The sequence below is a fragment of the Oryctolagus cuniculus genome, chromosome 3 (assembly GCF_964237555.1).
Source record: "Oryctolagus cuniculus chromosome 3, mOryCun1.1, whole genome shotgun sequence".
NCBI classification, from domain to species: domain Eukaryota; kingdom Metazoa; phylum Chordata; class Mammalia; order Lagomorpha; family Leporidae; genus Oryctolagus; species Oryctolagus cuniculus.
Window position 1 is genome coordinate 851,178 of NC_091434.1, and position 15,889 is coordinate 867,066.

General features: G+C 67.6%; 1 protein-coding gene across 2 annotated transcripts; it reads right to left on the bottom strand.

The window, feature by feature from the left end:
- Positions 1 to 46: 46 nt before the first annotated feature.
- On the bottom strand, positions 47 to 10,708 carry CAPN10 (calpain 10). 2 transcript variants are annotated; one of them, XM_051839348.2, is made up of 12 exons: positions 10,385 to 10,708; positions 8,757 to 8,888; positions 7,381 to 7,577; positions 6,306 to 6,523; positions 3,769 to 3,910; positions 3,283 to 3,449; positions 2,868 to 3,148; positions 2,025 to 2,227; positions 1,641 to 1,902; positions 665 to 861; positions 510 to 555; positions 47 to 381 (listed from the first exon to the last, which is right to left on the bottom strand). In XM_051839348.2, the coding sequence occupies exons 1-12, from the start codon at positions 10,529 to 10,531 to the stop codon at positions 376 to 378; spliced, it is 1,998 nt and encodes a 665-aa protein (XP_051695308.1). In that variant the 5' UTR covers positions 10,532 to 10,708; the 3' UTR covers positions 47 to 375. The 2 variants fall into 2 exon arrangements, with proteins under 2 accessions (XP_051695308.1, XP_051695307.1); XM_051839347.2 differs by having other exon boundaries at positions 47 to 405; positions 10,385 to 10,707.
- Between the last annotated feature and the right edge of the window lie 5,181 nt (positions 10,709 to 15,889).

The following is a 15,889-nucleotide window of genomic DNA, read 5'->3' on the forward strand; positions in this document are numbered from 1 at the left end:
TGGGCGGTGGACTGAGCTCTGGGCACTGAGCATCTCCAACAGCAAGTACTCGTTCATGTTTATTTATAAAGTTACGTCTTAAAAATGTCCAAATGACAAACAGGGTTAGCACCTGGCCCCGGCCCTGCTAACTGCCGCGGCTCCCGGGCAGCCCTGGGCAGGCTCCGGGGATGGACTGCCTGCAGCCCCTGCTCCACCCAGGGCCGCGTGCTTCACCTGGGTCCGTGTGGGCCAGAGGCACCGCGGCTCAGCCACGGCCGCCACAGCCCCGCGGCGGTGGCACAGGTGCAGGTCCCCCGCTGCTGGGCGGCAGCTGCCTCGGGCCCAACTCTGTAGCCGGCGTCCAGTGGGGCCTTCATCACGGCCGGCGTCCAGCTAGGCCTTCATCACAGCCATAAAGGACACCTGTGAGGGGACAGCTGCTTGCTGCCCGCCCCTCGCACGCCAGCGCGGGGACAGGGCCGGGGCCGGGGGCCGGGGGCGGGCGGGGCTGGGAGCCACATACGCACCTCCTGGAGGTGCTGCCCCAGCGTCTCCTGACTGTGGATGGACCGCCTGCGGAGACAGCGCCAGTCACCCCTCCCAGAAGCCCGCAGGCACAGGGTCCCTCCACCTCTGCTCTCGGCAGGACAGGCAGGGACGGGGCGAACGCTGAGGGCCCCACCTGTCTATCCTGGTTGCTATGGTCACCGTGAAGGCCCCCTCTGCGTCGGGCAGGTAGGTGGAGGGCACCACCCGGTAGGCGCCGGCAGACAGAAGGCAGAGCCGGCTCACTTCCTGGGCGCAGCGGTGCGGCACACAGCTCAGCAGCGGCTCCTGGAGCAGCAGAGGGGGGGAGCCCCGGCCCCCGCTGTCTGCCACCTGGGGAGGCCGGCACGCGCTCAGCGGGCTGTGGCCGCCACGGAGGGCTGCCCTCCTCCCTCCCTGCCCAGAGGCTCCGAGAGGCCGGGGCAGCCTGCTCCCTCCTCACCCACCCCGTTTGCTGAGGGACTCTCGGGCCCCGACTCAGCCCTCCCCAGAGGCCCCCACTAGCAGTGTCCAAGCTCAAGGAGCTGCGTCACCAGGGGCTTCGTTTGAAAACCCAACCCCTGCCCAAGCGTCGGCCAGAAAGCGCCTCCCCGGGCTCCTGGGCACGGAGCTTTCTCCCGAGCTCCACTGAGCGGAGCAGGCGGGGCTCCGGAGCCCTCGGCAGCCGCCTGGGCAGCACGGGCTCACCTTCAGGGGCTGGACCTTTGCCATTGAGGACCCGGCTGAGGTCCTCTCCTCCTGCCTGGCCCTGGCCCTGTCGCCCACAGCGTCAGGTGTCTCTACCTGCCTGGCTTTGTGTCCGATCTGAACACAAGGCCATGGTGGCACCCGGCAGCGGGCGGGCTGTCCACCGTGTGGCCAGATCGGCCAAGCCTGGGCCTGCCCTGTCCTACTCTCCCGGAACCCAGCCAGCACCCACTCCCCAGGGCACGAGCCAGCTGGGCCTCCGCCCCGGGCCTGGGGACCTGCCGAGGGGGCGTGGCTGCTGGGCTGACGTGGTGGACATGGACTTTGCAAGGGCTGGGGGTACGCCTTCCCTGCGAGCAGCCGGCCATCCTGACCCAGGCGCCTGCGGCCCCCCACCCCCGGCCCTGCCCGGGCGCGCAGCCTGCCTGAAAGACGTGGAAGCCGATGGGGTGCAGGTCGGCGGCGCCGTGCGGGCAGTGCTGCTGCAGTGTGATGCGGACGCAGCGGGGGCCGGCTCCCTCGGGGACAGAGAAGGGCAGGCTGGGGTTGGTGGGGTAGGAGGCGAAGTTCCTGCTGCCCCCTGCTGTCCGGCCGGCTCGCCAGGAGCCCTGCAACTGCACAGTCTCCCACTCGCCGGTGGCCACGGCCACACCGGGGCTGGCGCTCTTGGCCACAAGCCTGACGGCGCTGCCAGAGACACAAGCATGGGAGAGCACTGGCGTTGTGGCCCCGCCCCCTCTCACCTGCGGCCCCGCCCCCTCTCACCTGCGGCCCCGCCCCCTCTCACCTGCGGCCCCGCCCCCTCTCACCTGAGGGCCACTCTGCCGGTGGAGAAGACTCGCAGCAGGAAGTGCCCCGCGATGTCCTTCAGGAAGGTGCTGGGAACCGCCAGGTAGTAGCCCGCCGAGAGCTCGCAGCGCAGGTGCACCTCCCGGTCGTAGGCGTGGCACACGGTGCCAGCCACAGGGGGCGCAGACAGGACCCTGGGCAGGCTGACTCGCCGCTTCTCCACCTGTCCCGTGCAGGCAGGAGCTCAGCGGACAGGAGAGGCTGCGTCCAGTCCCCGGCCTCCACCCTGCCCAAGCACGCGGCCTCTTGAGGTGACAGTGGAAGTGCCCAGGCCTGTCGGTCACCCCTTCCTTTCAGGGGCCAGCGTCAGCCCCACACACCCACGGCTGCAAATCTCCCGCTGAGAAGGACGGCAGGGCTGGGCACGCGCCTGCAAGGGCTGCTTCCCAGCAACGCTGCAGGAGCGGGGGAGCCCGACAGAGGCCACGGCCACAGGACAGGAAACAGCCGATGAGAACTGTCACACCCGCAGAACACGCGGGGCCAGCACACAGGCAGCACCTGCCTGGGCCGACCGCGGGCCGACCACGCGCCAACCGCGGCAGCCCTCCCCGGGCCCCATGTCTCCGACCGTGGCATCCTCCCCGACCCCGCACCATCGCTGACCACACCCCTCCCCGTGTTGCCTGCAGCTCTGAGCAGGCGCAGACTGGGAGGAGCCGGGGGCGGGCAGTGTTTCTGCTCCAGGAGCGGCAGGCGGCAGGCTCAGGGCCCCCAGGGTGAGGTGGGAGACGCAGAACAGCGGGCCCTGGGGTCCCCACGGCAGCCCCGGGGTACCTAGGCGCGGGGTGGGGAGGAGTTACCTTCCAGATGTGCAGCCCCACGGCCTGGTAGTCCTTGCCCGGCAGGCTCGCTGGGCTCCAGGAGGCAGAGCCGGTGCCCGCGGGCGCGTGGGCCCGGCCCACCCAGTGGGTCGCGCGCGGCCTGGGCTTCTGCAGGACGGCCACGTAGACCTCGCTCGGCTCCGAGACCCGCAGCCAGAACTTGGGGTTGCTGGGAAAGCCGCTGTTGTTACGGCAGCCTCCGGCCGACTGGCCCTTGACCCAGGCCCCGGGCAGCGCCCGCGTGTGGCACAGCACCTTCTCTAGCGCGAGAGCAGGGCACGCGTCAGCGGCAGCCCGGGCGGCACCCCCACCCCGAGCGTCACCGTCCCCTCCTCAAGTGGCCTGGGGCGGGGCGCGGACAGCACAGGCCCGTGGCCGGGGCTGCCGGCCCTACCTGTGTAGAGGCTCTGCAGGTGGCCGGCCTCCGTGACCGGGTAGCCGACGGTGACCTCATCGAACTCCCTGAGGAACTCCTCCTCCTCCACCCAGAACTCCCCTTCCTGGAGCTGGGCCAGGAGCTCGGCCTGGTCTGCTGGCTCCACCTGGCTCCACCCTTCCCCCCTGCCAGGAGGCGTGTGTCAGCTGAAGCCCCTCCCCGAGGCCCGCACCCCCACCCCCCGACAGGGAGCGAGGCGCTCTCCCCACCCCAGTGGGCTTCCCCCTCCAGGGGGTCTTCCGGGGCTGCCTCTCCCCGGCCAGGAGCGACCTCTGCCCTGTCAGCCCAGACGGAGCTGGGCCCCAGAGGGCTCCCTGTCCAGCAGCGCCAGGGGCTACCGGGGCAGCAGGGTGCTGGGACTGAGCACCCTCAGACTGCTGGGCCCAGGCCTGGCCAGAGCCCGCGAGCCCTGACTGCAGCTGCCCCGGCCCGGGCCGCACTCACCCCGCCCTCCAGCGCCCCTGCCAGCAGCGCCGGCCCCAGGGGTTGTGGATGCGCAGCAGCAGGACGCCGTGGCCGGCTCGACTCGGGAGCTCCCGCAGGTCCGAGACGACGAAGGCGTGGAACTCGCCCAGCTCCCCGGCACCTGTGTGAGGAAGCACTCAGGCCCGGTGGTGGCACGGAGGTGGCACGGAGCCCCACACCCAGCCGCACACCCGGGACCTCCCGCCCTGGAGGGGTCTTGCAGCACGACCCCCCAGGCTGACGAGCGCTCACTCCCACACGCAAAGGCCGGCACTGGGACCAACCCGGCACTGTCAGTCGCAGGTCAAGCCTGAGCGCCTCAGCCCCGACCCCTCGGGGAGCCAGGGGCGGAAGTGGCGGCCGCTGGCTCTGCCCGCGCTTGGCAGACACGGCCTCGTCACAGTGCCCGTGTCAGCCCGTGGGCCGTGTTCTGGGGTTTTACAACAGGACCCCGTGAGTGCAGCGCTGCAGTGCCAACCCACGTGACAGGCAGAGCCTGGCCCCGGCTGCTCCACTCAGGTCTGGGCGAGGCTTCTCACCCCCTCCCAGCCACACTGGCACCGTGCGCAGACGTGTCCCCACTGGCACTGGTGCTGACACCGAGGACGGAGGGGCTTCCTCCGGGCAGCACGGCTGCAGGTGACACGGGGACAGGGAGACCAGCAGCCAGCAGAGACTGGAGCTCGGAGGAAGAACGGGGGAGGAGCGGCCTGTCCAGGGCGGGCAGACCGCTTCAGAGCTCCGCCGGCCGCTCCGCTCCTGCCCTGCCCTCCGGTGGGCGCCAGCGACAGCGGCCACAGCCACACCTCCTGCCCCGCTCCACCCTGCAGTGTCCCCACAGCTCTCCCTGGCCTCCTGGGGTCTGCCGCAGGGAACCAGGCCCTTGCTGACCCTCATCCACCTGCGGGCAGTGGGACTCTGACCCAAACTGCACAGCGGGGCGATCCTGAATGTGAGAACTACACGTTCAGGTGCTCACCACAACACTGTTTCCGATGACACAGACTTGGAAAGCCTTTGCTAGCCAGCATGGAGTCAGTGCGGCAGGCCCGGGTGCGGGGCGCGCTGGCGGGGCAGGGCCCTGTGGCGTAGCAGTAAAGCCACCACCGGCAACACCAGCATCCTGTACGGTGCCGGTTTCTGTCCCAGCTGCTCCACTTCCGATCCAGCTCCCTGCTAAGGGGCTGGGAAAGCCGTGGATGGACCTAGTGCTCGGGCCCTGCACCCACGGGGAGACCTGGCTCTCGCTGCTGCAGTCGCCTGGGGAGTGAACCAGGGGACGGAAAGTCTCTTAATTTGCTTTCCAAATAGGTAAATAAATAAAACTTTGTTTTAAAGAATTATTTATTTATTTGAAAGGCAGAGTTACAGAGAGGCAGAGGCAGAGGCAGAGAGAAAGAGAGAGAGGTCTTCCATCCGCTGGTTCACTCCCCAGATGGCTGCAACGGCCGGAGCTGTGCCGATCGAAGCCAGGAGCCAGGAGCTCCCTCCAGGTCTCCCACACGGGTGCAGGGGCCCAAGCACGTGGGCCATCCTCTACTGCTTTCCCAGGCCACAGCAGAGAGCTGGATCGGACGTGGAGCGGCTGGGACTGGAATCAGTGCCCATATGGGATGCCGGCGGTGGCCTTACCCGCTTCGCCACAGTGCCAGCCCCCAATAAATAAATCTTTAAAAAAGTTTTTAAAAAGGAAGACAACCACAGCAGATCCACTTATGAATGAAGATGTTGACAGGTTCTATGTAACAGCACACAGGACCATAGGAAGCACTTATAAAGAAATGTTTAGGGTGTCCATGAAAAACCAGAAAAGGCACCAAAAAGCTACAAGTTTCACTGCGGGGACTTCTCTTTCCTGTAAACAAACTTTCTTTACCAAACTCTTTACTAGACTTCAATGACTGTCACTGAAATCAATGTGGGCTGGACCTTACAAGGTCACGGCCAGCTGGGGAGACACACACACAGGCCAGGCCCGCGCTGCCCGCTGCCCAGGGACCCCATCGACTGGGGAGACACACACAGGCCAGGCCCGCGCTGCCCGCTGCCCAGGGACCCCATCGACTGGGGAGACACACACAGGCCAGGCCCGCGCTGCCCGCTGCCCAGGGACCCCATCGACTGGGGAGGCACACACAGGCCAGGCCCGCGCTGCCCGCTGCCCAGGGACCCCATCGACTGGGGAGAGACACACAGGCCAGGCCCGCGCTGCCCGCTGCCCAGGGACCCCATCGACTGGGGAGGCACACACAGGCCAGGCCCGCGCTGCCCGCTGCCCAGGGACCCCATCGACTGGGGAGAGACACACAGGCCAGGCCCGCACTGCCCGCTGCCCAGGGACCGCACCACAGTGACCACCGCGCAGCTCCCCGCCAGGCCTAGAGCAGGTCAGCTTCCCAGAGAAGAGGGACAAGAGGGGACAGATACAGAGCAGGACACCCCCGGGGACGGAGCCCCTTCCTCCTGGCACACAGCCCCTCGGCTGCTCCCCGGCGCCCGGCACCGCCCACACTCACCTGGCCTGGGGCTGAGCACGGAGCAGCTGAGCAGGCACCTGTCTTTCAGGCCGAGCAGCCGCCGACAGCTCCGGTGCCCCCAGCGGCTGTGCCCGTCCTGCTGGCCGCTGGCTCCTGCTAAGGCCTTCAGGTCCCACCTCTCCGCCAGGCCCCCGGTCAGGTCCACCAGAGCATCCGCCACCTGCCCTGCCCACAGCTGCTCGTAGGACCCATGGACCCTAGGGTGCCACAAACAGCAGACTGAGCTGCCACGTGGGGCGGGGGCCCGGCTCCCAGACCTAGACGCCACGTGGGGAAGGGGGCCGGGCTCCCAGACCTAGATGCCATGTGGGGTGGGGGCCCGGCTCCCAGACCTAGACGCCACACGGGGTGAGGGCCCGGCTCCCAGACCTAGACACTACACAGGGCAGGGGCCCGGCTCCCAGACCTAGACGCCACGTGGGGAAGGGGGCCCGGCTCCCAGACCTAGACGCCACGTGGGAAGGGGGCCCAGCTCCCAGACTTGACGCCACGTAGGGAAGGGGGCCGGGCTCCCATTCCCCAGGTCCCCTCCAAACGCCGAGTACCACCAACGCTCACTGGCCGTGGCCCACGCTCAGGAACCTTCCTGCCCCGAGTGTGAGGCCAGAGGGGTGCAGAGCCAGGGACATGAACCGGCCCCCATTCCTGAAGACGGCCCCAGCCGGCCTCACCCCAGCCCTCAGCTCGGACACCTGTGGGTCCCTGCGCAGGGTCAGCACCTGGTGAACAAGGCTGCCCTCAGGGCACGGCCGTGGGAACCCAGCATTAACGGCTAAGCTTATCCTGCGCGGGGCCCAGAGTTTCGCTGTGAACTTGTCGCAGACATCGCTTCTGCTACAACGTGAACACGCCTCTCACCCCGTGCCTCTGCTGCGGCCCCTCAGTGGGGGCGGAGGCCGCCTGTCCCACGCAGGCGATCACCCACACTGACTTGGAAATGAGGGAGGGAAGGAGACCGGGAGGGGCCAAGGCCCCCCTCGGCCGGACAGCAGGGGCTGAGACTGGACCCCGAGAAGTCCAGAGCCCCGGGGCCCCCCACGCCGGGCGTACGTACTTGGCGTAGACCTTTTCCAGCAAGGGGAGCCAGAACACATCCTCGCCCCGGCACCGGGAGAAGCAGAGCCTCCCTGCGAGACAAGGCAGCCGGTCATCGACGGTCACCTCCACCCAGCGTCCGAACTGCCAGACCCGACAGGTGAAGGCGCCCCGGTACGCCTCGTCGGCCCAGCTTGGCTGTCCTGGCGGGATGACCTGCGGGCACGGGGCGGGGAGGGGGGGGTCAGGGAGGGCTCCCCCAGCTCCACGGCCGGGAGCCAGGGCTCGCCGCAGGCTTTCCCGCGCCATCCACACGAAGACCTGAGGGCCACACTGAGGGGGCTGAGTGTCGCCCAGAAAGCTTAGGGTCACCCCTTATGTTCTGAGGTCCCCAGTCAGCACCTGGCCTAGAGCATCTGCAGGCCTGCCTGGTGCCCGCCCGGCAGCCCCGGTGCGGCGCTGGCTCTGCTGGGGAACCCACGGCTGTGAGGAGGAGGGGCCAGGGACCCTGGGCGACACGAGAGGACAGGCGCCCGGCTGCCGCTGCGCCGCACCTCTGCCCTCTAACTCTGGGCTCGGAAGGCGGCCGAGAAGGGCGGGAGCCTGGGAGCCTCACACCTGCCACCAGGCATCGGGGCAGCCCCAGCACAGACCCCACCCCAGCTCCGAGTCCCCCGGCACGAGACCCTGTCACATACACACACACACACACACACAGCCTGGGGAGACGCGCAGGGGCCAGCCCGCCCCTCTGTCACACACACACACACACACACACACAGCCTGGGGAGACGCGCAGGGGCCAGCCTGCCCCTCTGTCTCACACACACACACACACACACACACACACAGCCTGGGGAGACGCGCAGGGGCCAGCCTGCCCCTCTGTCTCACACACACACACACACACACACACACAGCCTGGGGAGATCCGCAGGGGCCAGCCTGCCCCTGTCACACACACACACACACACACACACACACACACAGCCTGGGGAGACGCGCAGGGGCCAGCCTGCCCCTCTGTCACACACACACACACACACACACACACAGCCTGGGGAGACGCGCAGGGGCCAGCCTGCCCCTCTGTCACACACACATATACACACACACACAGCCTGGGGAGACGGGCAGGGGCCAGCCCGCCCCTCTGTCTCACACACACACATACACACACACACACACACAGCCTGGGGAGACAGGCAGGGGCCAGCTTGCCCCTCTGTCACACACACACACACACACACACAGCCTGGGGAGACAGGCAGGGGCCAGCCCGCCCCTCTGTCTCACACACAAACACACACATATACATACACACACACACAGCCTGGGGAGACGCGCAGGGGCCAGCCTGCCCCGTCACACACACGCACACGCACACGCACACACCTGGTCCAGCAGGTGCCGATGCTTCTGCAGGGCAGCGCAGGCGCACAGGAACCAGCAATCCCCCAGCAGCCCCTGCTTCACCTGCCCCTCCCGGGCGTTATCTGGAAACAGCCGGGGCGCAACACAGATTTCCTGAAACAGAGGAAGTCGTCCAGGGTCGATCAGAAACACGAGCACGCAGGCGAGGGCAGGGAAGAGGCGGGCTTCCCGCAGGCGTCCCCGGTCAGGGCCTCCTGGCTTCGGCCCTCGGGTCCAGCCTGGCCGTGGCAGCGCCCACTGCTGTCTGCCTTCCTTATTGGCCAAAGCCCGCCATGCCCCCTCTCGCCAAGGCCAGGTGGCTCAGGAGACGGCTCCCCGTTAAATGCCCCTCCGCTCCTCTCAACACAAGGCCCCTCCATTTCGGAGGCATCCCCCCTGCTGTCTCCGCCAGCCCAGCCCCCAGGCCCTGAGTGGCCAGGTGTCCAGCACGCGCCAGTCCCAAAGGGCGGCCTCTAGCCCCTGAAAAACCCACTCTCATGGCCACCTGAGGACCGGAGGGCGAGGCCCAGCTCCAGACATCACCCGGCCCTGGCTCTGCCCGGGGACCAACACCCCCCCCCGGCTCTGCCCTGAGACCGCCCTCTGGCTCTGCCCCGGGGCCACCCCCTGGCTCTGTCCCAGGACCAACCCTCCGTCTCTGCCCCGGACCACCTCCCACGCAGCGGTCCAGGCCTGACGTCACCAAGTGATCCTTGCCCCCTCCTTTATCCCGCCCCCATCTTCCAACGGGATCAGCCTCGCAGGCCAAGGACCCCCTCCTAGCAGCTGTCCAGACAACACAAGCCCCTCCTGCTTTTCCAGGGCCACTGCCATGACCCGTGCACCCTGGCCCTGCCAGCCCATGGCCCACCCAGAACCTAGAGTGAGCTTAAAACACAAGCCAACGGAGCTGCTCCTCCACCACGACCCTCCCCTCGCACCCAGCATGCAGCCTCAGTCACGCCAAGCTCCGCGGCCATGGCCTCCCCCGACACCCCAGGGCCCAGAGTGGAGTGGCGGCGTCCGAGGGCCAGGCCTGCACCTTGGGGCAGGTGCTCCTGGGCACCCGGTCGCAGGGAGGCCTCGTGGAGGGGCCAGGACATCCTTTGAGTCGCCATTCGAAAACGCCTGCAGCTGGAAGCGCAGGCGGCCAAAGCCCAAATCTGAAACTGCCCCAAGCCGGGGCTTTGTGGGTCAGCCCGGCTGTTCAGGAGGGCAGGGCAGCCCCCGAGAGCGGCGGCAGCGCCGCGGGGCTGGGCTCCGGACTCCCCCAGGCACTCGGGCCGGGCCAGGTCCTCAGCTGCTTCCCGCGTCCCGAAACCGCGGGGGCCGCCGGCGACCTCCCCGGGCGCCACCGTGCCCGCGGCTACACGCAGCGACCCCACTCCCGCTCCCCAGCGCTTGCTGGCGGGTGCAGGCCCCAACCGCCGAGCCCTGCCGGACAAAGGCGAAGCAGAGCTGGGCCCGGAGGCCCGGCTGAGGCGCGGCCGTGCACACCCGCAGCAGCGCCTCTCACAGCCGGCCGCGTCCCGAGCCGCCCGGGCCCAGGGGCCGGCAGGGTCCTGGCTCGCTCCGAACGCCCGCGAGGGGCGACCCGCGCCCGGCCCCACCTGGGGCCGCCTCCACGTGATGTCCTCCCGAAACTGGGCCAGCGGGGTGGACAAGCTGCAGCAGAGCGAGGAGTCGGAGGCGGGGAAGTCGGTGTCCCGGAAGAGCTCCGCGGCCGGCGCCGGCGTCTCGCCCCGGCCCGCCCGCATCCTCGTCGCCCTGGGCTCCCATCTGTAGCCGCTGGGGTCACGGTCGCAGCCCCGCAGGCAGGGCGAAGCCGCCGCAGCCGTCGCCCGCCGGCCGAGGGTCCTTCCGCACAGCTGGACCCGCAGGTACCCACCGACCCGGGCGCTCCGTCGCCCAGGTAACCAGGCTGCAGCCAACCAGGCGCGTCGCTGCGGGGCACGTGACACGGCGGCCCAATTACACTCGAGCAGTGGCCGGCCGGCCGGGCCTGAGGGCGGAGCTCCCGTGCTCGCTCTCGCGAGGCTGCGCCGTCGCCCCGCTGTGTTTCTCCTGGGCCCTGGGGAACCTGGGACTGTGCTGGCCGAGGCTCGGGTCCGAGGAGCTGACCGGGCATTTTGTCATCTGGACTCTGAAGCTCGGTCTGGGGCGCCTGGGAAGCTTGGACTCGCGCGCTTTGGAAGGTCTAGGGGCCACCTGGGCCGCGGTGGGCGGCCGACTACAGATCCCAGCATGCAGCGCCGCTCCCACAATGCGCCTCTGCTTCCCAGAATGCATCTCTCTTCCGGCGCTTGGCACCGCCCCGGGCCGTGCTGCCCGTGGCCGGCGGCTGTGGAAAGCGACCAATAGGAAGCCGGCCCTGGGGGGCGCGTGGCGAGCTGTCAGCGGGTCTGTGCCCGGCGGTCGCGGCCGGGTGTCCGGGTCCCGGGGCGGGGAGTGAGCCCCGGACGCCGCCGAGCGCCCACCTGGCCGCCAGCGATGGGACGTCGGGCTCTGCAGGCGGGAGTTTGGGCCTCCGGCTTGGACTTGGCGGCCCGCGGCCACTGAAGACCCTGCCCTTGGCCATTCCCGGAGGAAGCCGGCCGGGCAGAGCCTCCTTCCTGCCTCCGCCGCAAGGCCGCTTCGCTGAGCCCGGGGCTTCTCGGCTTCGCTCCTGGGCGCCGGGCCGCGGAGCCGCCGTGGGGGGAGCGAGGCCGTTGTGCAGTCAGGCGGGGAGACTGCTCTGCGTGCTCGGACGCCCGGGGTCCCTGCCCCGGGCTGAGCAGGGATGGTGCGCGCGGCCGGTCCCCGCCCCCGTCACGGCCCAGGACGGCCGTCTCCTTGCGGGGGTCCAGCCCAGCCCAGCACCCGTCTCTGGGCGCCCCCAGAGCACCCCATGGTGCTGGCTCCTCCAGCTGCCTCTCCCTGACAGGCGGGGGGCACCGCGACCGGCAGGAGGCCTAGGGCACGGATCTCCAGCCTGTGCTGGGTGCCCCCACGGACCAGTGGCTGCTTAGCAGGGCCGCAGCTCGGGGTCTTTGCTGTGCCACCCAGAGGCTCCAGCCCGTTGCACGTCCGAGTCCAGGGCTGGGTCCTCAGGAGACCCAGGGAGGGCATCGGGCCAGCTCGTGGGCTGGCCTGCTGCCCCGGCCGTCCCTGTACCCCCGGGGTACAGAAGCTCCCTCAGCCAGTCTGGCAGGCGTCCCCTCCCTCCTGGGCCCTCCCTCAGCCCTGTGAAGACGGCTTCTGGCTCCCGGGGTGTTAGGCGGGAGCAGAAGCAGCCTGCTGGGATGGTGTGACGGGGTCTGGAGGTGTCTCCACGTCTGTGGGCCCTGGGGGAGCCCGAGCGGTCACTGCTGTCCTCGTGTCCCATGAGGGCCACTCAGGCAGGCCAGCGCTGGGGGAAGAGGGGACGTTCGCCACTCCCCCACCCCACAGTGGGCGTGTCTGAGCCGCTGCCTTCCCCGCGTGGCTGCTGAGGGCCCTGCATCCTCCCCGGCCCTTCACAGGTGTCCCCCGTCCCCGGCCACAGGGCCCTCTGTTGTTTGGTTTTATTTTTAAATACGTATTTCTTTGAAAAGCAGAGTGACAGGGAGAGACAGTGAGATCTTCCGTCCACTGGCTCACTCCCCAGATGGCCACAGTGCCCAGTGCTGAGCCAGGCCACAGCCAGGAACCAGGAGCTTGCTCTGATCTCCCACGCTGAGTGGCAGGGACCCAGGTACGTGGGCCTCCTCCACGGCCTCTCCTAGGCCATTAGCAGGGAGCTGGGTCAGAGTGGAGCAGCCGGGACTTGAACTAGCCCCCACGGGGGACGCCGGCATCGCAGGTGGCAGCTTTGCCCACTGTGCCACGATGACAGAGGTGGGGTCCTCTGCTGGACCCCACATTTCTCCTTACCAGTGCCAGTATTTGCATTCTCCCTGAAGTTACCAACCAGTGTTAGCCAGGGGAGGGGAGGGACCGGCCTGGGGCCCAGGGTGCTTCCTGGATTGGCCGGCGGCCGCAGGGCATGCTGGGATTAGCTCAGGGTCTCTGCAAGTGAGTACAGCGGCAGCTGAGCTGGAGCAAGGTTTATTTAGCTCACAGGTGGACGTAGGAAGAAATGGTCCCATCTTGAACTGGAGCAGAAGGCCCAGGGTCCCGCGATCCCCTCTGAGGGCCTCCCACTGCCCCCCAGTGGCGCCCGCAGCCCGCTTGGCGGCCGCACAGGACAGAGCCCCACGAGCTTCGCTGCTACAGCACGGCTGTCCCCCATGGTGCCCGGCGTCTCACAGCTCCGTGGGGCCCTCTGAGCCCTGTCAGCTCTCCAAGGAGAGGGAGGAGGGCCCCCGGGGCAGCCCCCTGGGGCCCCGGTGCTGCATTAGTGTGGCCCTCACACAGCCCAGGGGGCAGCCGCGCATTTAGCTCCCTGCAGGTGGAGGGACAGTCTTTCTGGGTGATTTTAGATAAAGCTCTTGGGGTCTGGCGTTGTGGTGCGGCGGGTTAAACCACTGCCTGCGAAGTCAGCAGCCTATGAGAGCGCTGGTTCAAGTCCTGGCTGCTCCACTTCCAAACCAGCTCCCTGCTAATGAGCTGGGAGAGCATCCTGGGAGGGAGGAGGGTGGCCGAGTGCTGGGGCCCCTGCCACCATGCGGGAGCCCGGATGGAGGTCCAGGCTCCTGGCTTCCACCTGGCCCAGCCTCTGCCATTGCGGTCAGTTGGGGAGTGAACCCGCGGATGGAAGACTCTGTCTTTCAGTAAGTAAATAAATCTTAAAAAACTTAGTTTTTTCCCATTATAAATGTAACACATGTTGGTTTCAGGAACCCTGCCCCTGGAGCTCAGCCCCAAATGGTCGTGTGCTCTTAGCTTTCCTGGGGACACCGCGAGTTGACATGGACCCCTGAGCAGGCGCTGTGCCTGCTGCACACCGGGGAGCTTCCTTCTGTGCTTGCTCACCTTGAACAAGGAGCTTTATCTGGGCGTGGGTGGCTGACCGTGATCTCCCTAGCACTCTGCCCTGTGCCATTAAAAGCTCCTCTCAGGTCCTGTGCTGAGCCCCACGTCACCAGGCTCCAGGGTTAGCTGTCACTTCCCTGCCCAGTGCCAGGTTCTCCTCTCCCAGGGCCAGGGCAAGTGTGTATCCAGAGTAACAATGTAGCCTTAGGAGCCGGGGGCGTGGTCTCAGCCAGGAACAGTTTCCGCTGGAGACACCTGGCTGGGTGCATGTGCTGGGTCAGTTCCCAAGGGCCTGGCGGCTGCAGGTCAACCCAGCCGAGTGGGACGTGCTGGGGGAGGAGGAAGAGGGGAGGGGCGAGGGGGGAGGGGGAAGACCTGGAAGGAAAAGAGGCTGTGGTCTTGGGCAGGGGAGGCCCCGAGAGGCAGGACGTGTGTGGACAGCAGGGACGCCCGCCTGTCGCCCCGTGGCCCCCAGGCCGTGAGTTCTAAGGACTGCTTTTCCTCGGTGCAGCTGCCCTCGGGATCCACCAGGGATTCTCCTGGGGTCCTGTGCAGATGCCGAACCTGGCTGCTGCGGTCGCATTTGAGGCGGTGTCCTATCTGCCCCTCCCCCAAACCTTAACCCTGGTCCAGATGGCTCTGCAGCCGAGGAGGATGGCAGCTCTGCGGGGCTGCCCCCAGCTGCCTGGGTAGGCACAGGAATGCCGGCCGCGCGTGTTCCGCACGAGCACCGGAAGGGCCTCATGTCTGCAGCAGCTGAAGTCGTGCAGGTTGGGTCGGGCCCAGTGTCCTCGCCCTGTGTGAGGCCTCTGCTGTCCCTCGTGGCCCTGAGAGTCCCACCCCCCCCGTCACATCTTCATGGTGACAACTCAGCTTTGTTTTCCTTTTTTTATTTTCACGGCTGCCTTTCAAAGATCTCCAAGGGGCCAGCATGTGATATGGGTGCTGGCGTACACCCCGGCTGCTCCACTTCCCACCCAGCTCCCTGCAAATGCACCTGGGAAAGCAGTGGGAGGTGGCCCAGGTCCTTGGGCCCCTGCACCCACGTGGGAGACCTGGAAGAAGCTCCTGGCTTCAGCCTGGCCCAGCCCTGGACATTGTGCCCATCTGGGGAGAGACCCAGCAGATGGAAAACCTTCTCCTTCTCTTTGTTACTCTACCTTTTGAATAAATAAATAAAAAAATAAATTCTCAAGGTCTCCGCCTGGTACTTTTCCATAACCACCTGTTCTTGTTCCACGTGTGTCTGAGACCGTGACCATTCATGTCTGTGGTCCCCTTCTGGGGGCTCTGCCACCCGTATCCCGGGGCTGTTTGGTTGGTGCGGGTGCTGGCTTCACACTGCCGGTGATGCCCCAGGTGGAACTCTTAGTGCCTGAAGTCCCCCAAGAAGTCCCCTCAGCTTCCATCCACAGCTGGCCTCAGGGGAGGAGCCCCCTGTCAGAGCAGAGGATGGGACAGAAGCGCGTGGGGGCGAGTGTGGAAGGCACAGGGCACGGCCTGGGGGATTCGAAGAACCCCATGTGGGCGGAGGCTGGGGATCCTGCAGCCAGCCCTGCTCCCTTTGTGACGGTCACATCCTGGCTCTGTGGTCAGCTTGTGCCTCTAGCCACGTGCTCTGTCCCAGCACTCCTGCCTCGGTGCCAGGCTGCCCGTGGGGCCAGAGAGGGGGAAAGGGCGCATGGCCTCCCGAGCTCCCCTGTCCCCAGCCAGGTGCCGGTGACACAGGGGATGTTCCCCCACCTGGCCGGGCGCCCGGGCAGCCAGCACTGCTGCGTGGACTTCAGCCTCTGAGCTGCTGTGGTTGAGGCCTCGCGTCGGCCCTGGTGTCAACAGAGCCCCTGGGGTGCGGCGCAGCCTCGGGCAAAGCTTGCCTGGGGTGGCTGCTGAGGCCGGAGGCGTGTGCAGACCGTGGGCTGTGGCAGAGGCGGCACCACAGAGATGTGGCTGAAGGACACTCCCCGCCATGGGGGACACAGAGCCAGGGCAAGGACAGTAATGGTCACAGCCACCACAGTGCTGTGTGGCTGCTGTGGGGCAGGCAGGCTGGCTGTGCCCGAGCAGCCGGAATCACCAGGAGACCTATGACAGTGGGGAGAGCCGAGTCACCAAAGCAACAGAGACCAGGCTGCCCCAGCCAGGAAGGCTGCATGGCGGTGGTGTCAGGGCCGGCTGTTTGCTTC

Excerpts from the sequence above, each read along its gene's own strand:
- CAPN10 (XM_051839347.2), bottom strand. The coding sequence starts at position 10,531 with ATGCGGGCGGGCCGGGGCGAGACGCCGGCGCCGGCCGCGGAGCTCTTC. Across the intron at positions 3,450-3,768 it reads CAGGGGCGCTGGAGGGCGGG|GGGGGAAGGGTGGAGCCAGG; the intron begins GTGAGTGCGGCC and ends GCCTCCTGGCAG. Across the intron at positions 406-509 it reads TGGGGCAGCACCTCCAGGAG|GTGTCCTTTATGGCTGTGAT; the intron begins GTGCGTATGTGG and ends GTCCCCTCACAG.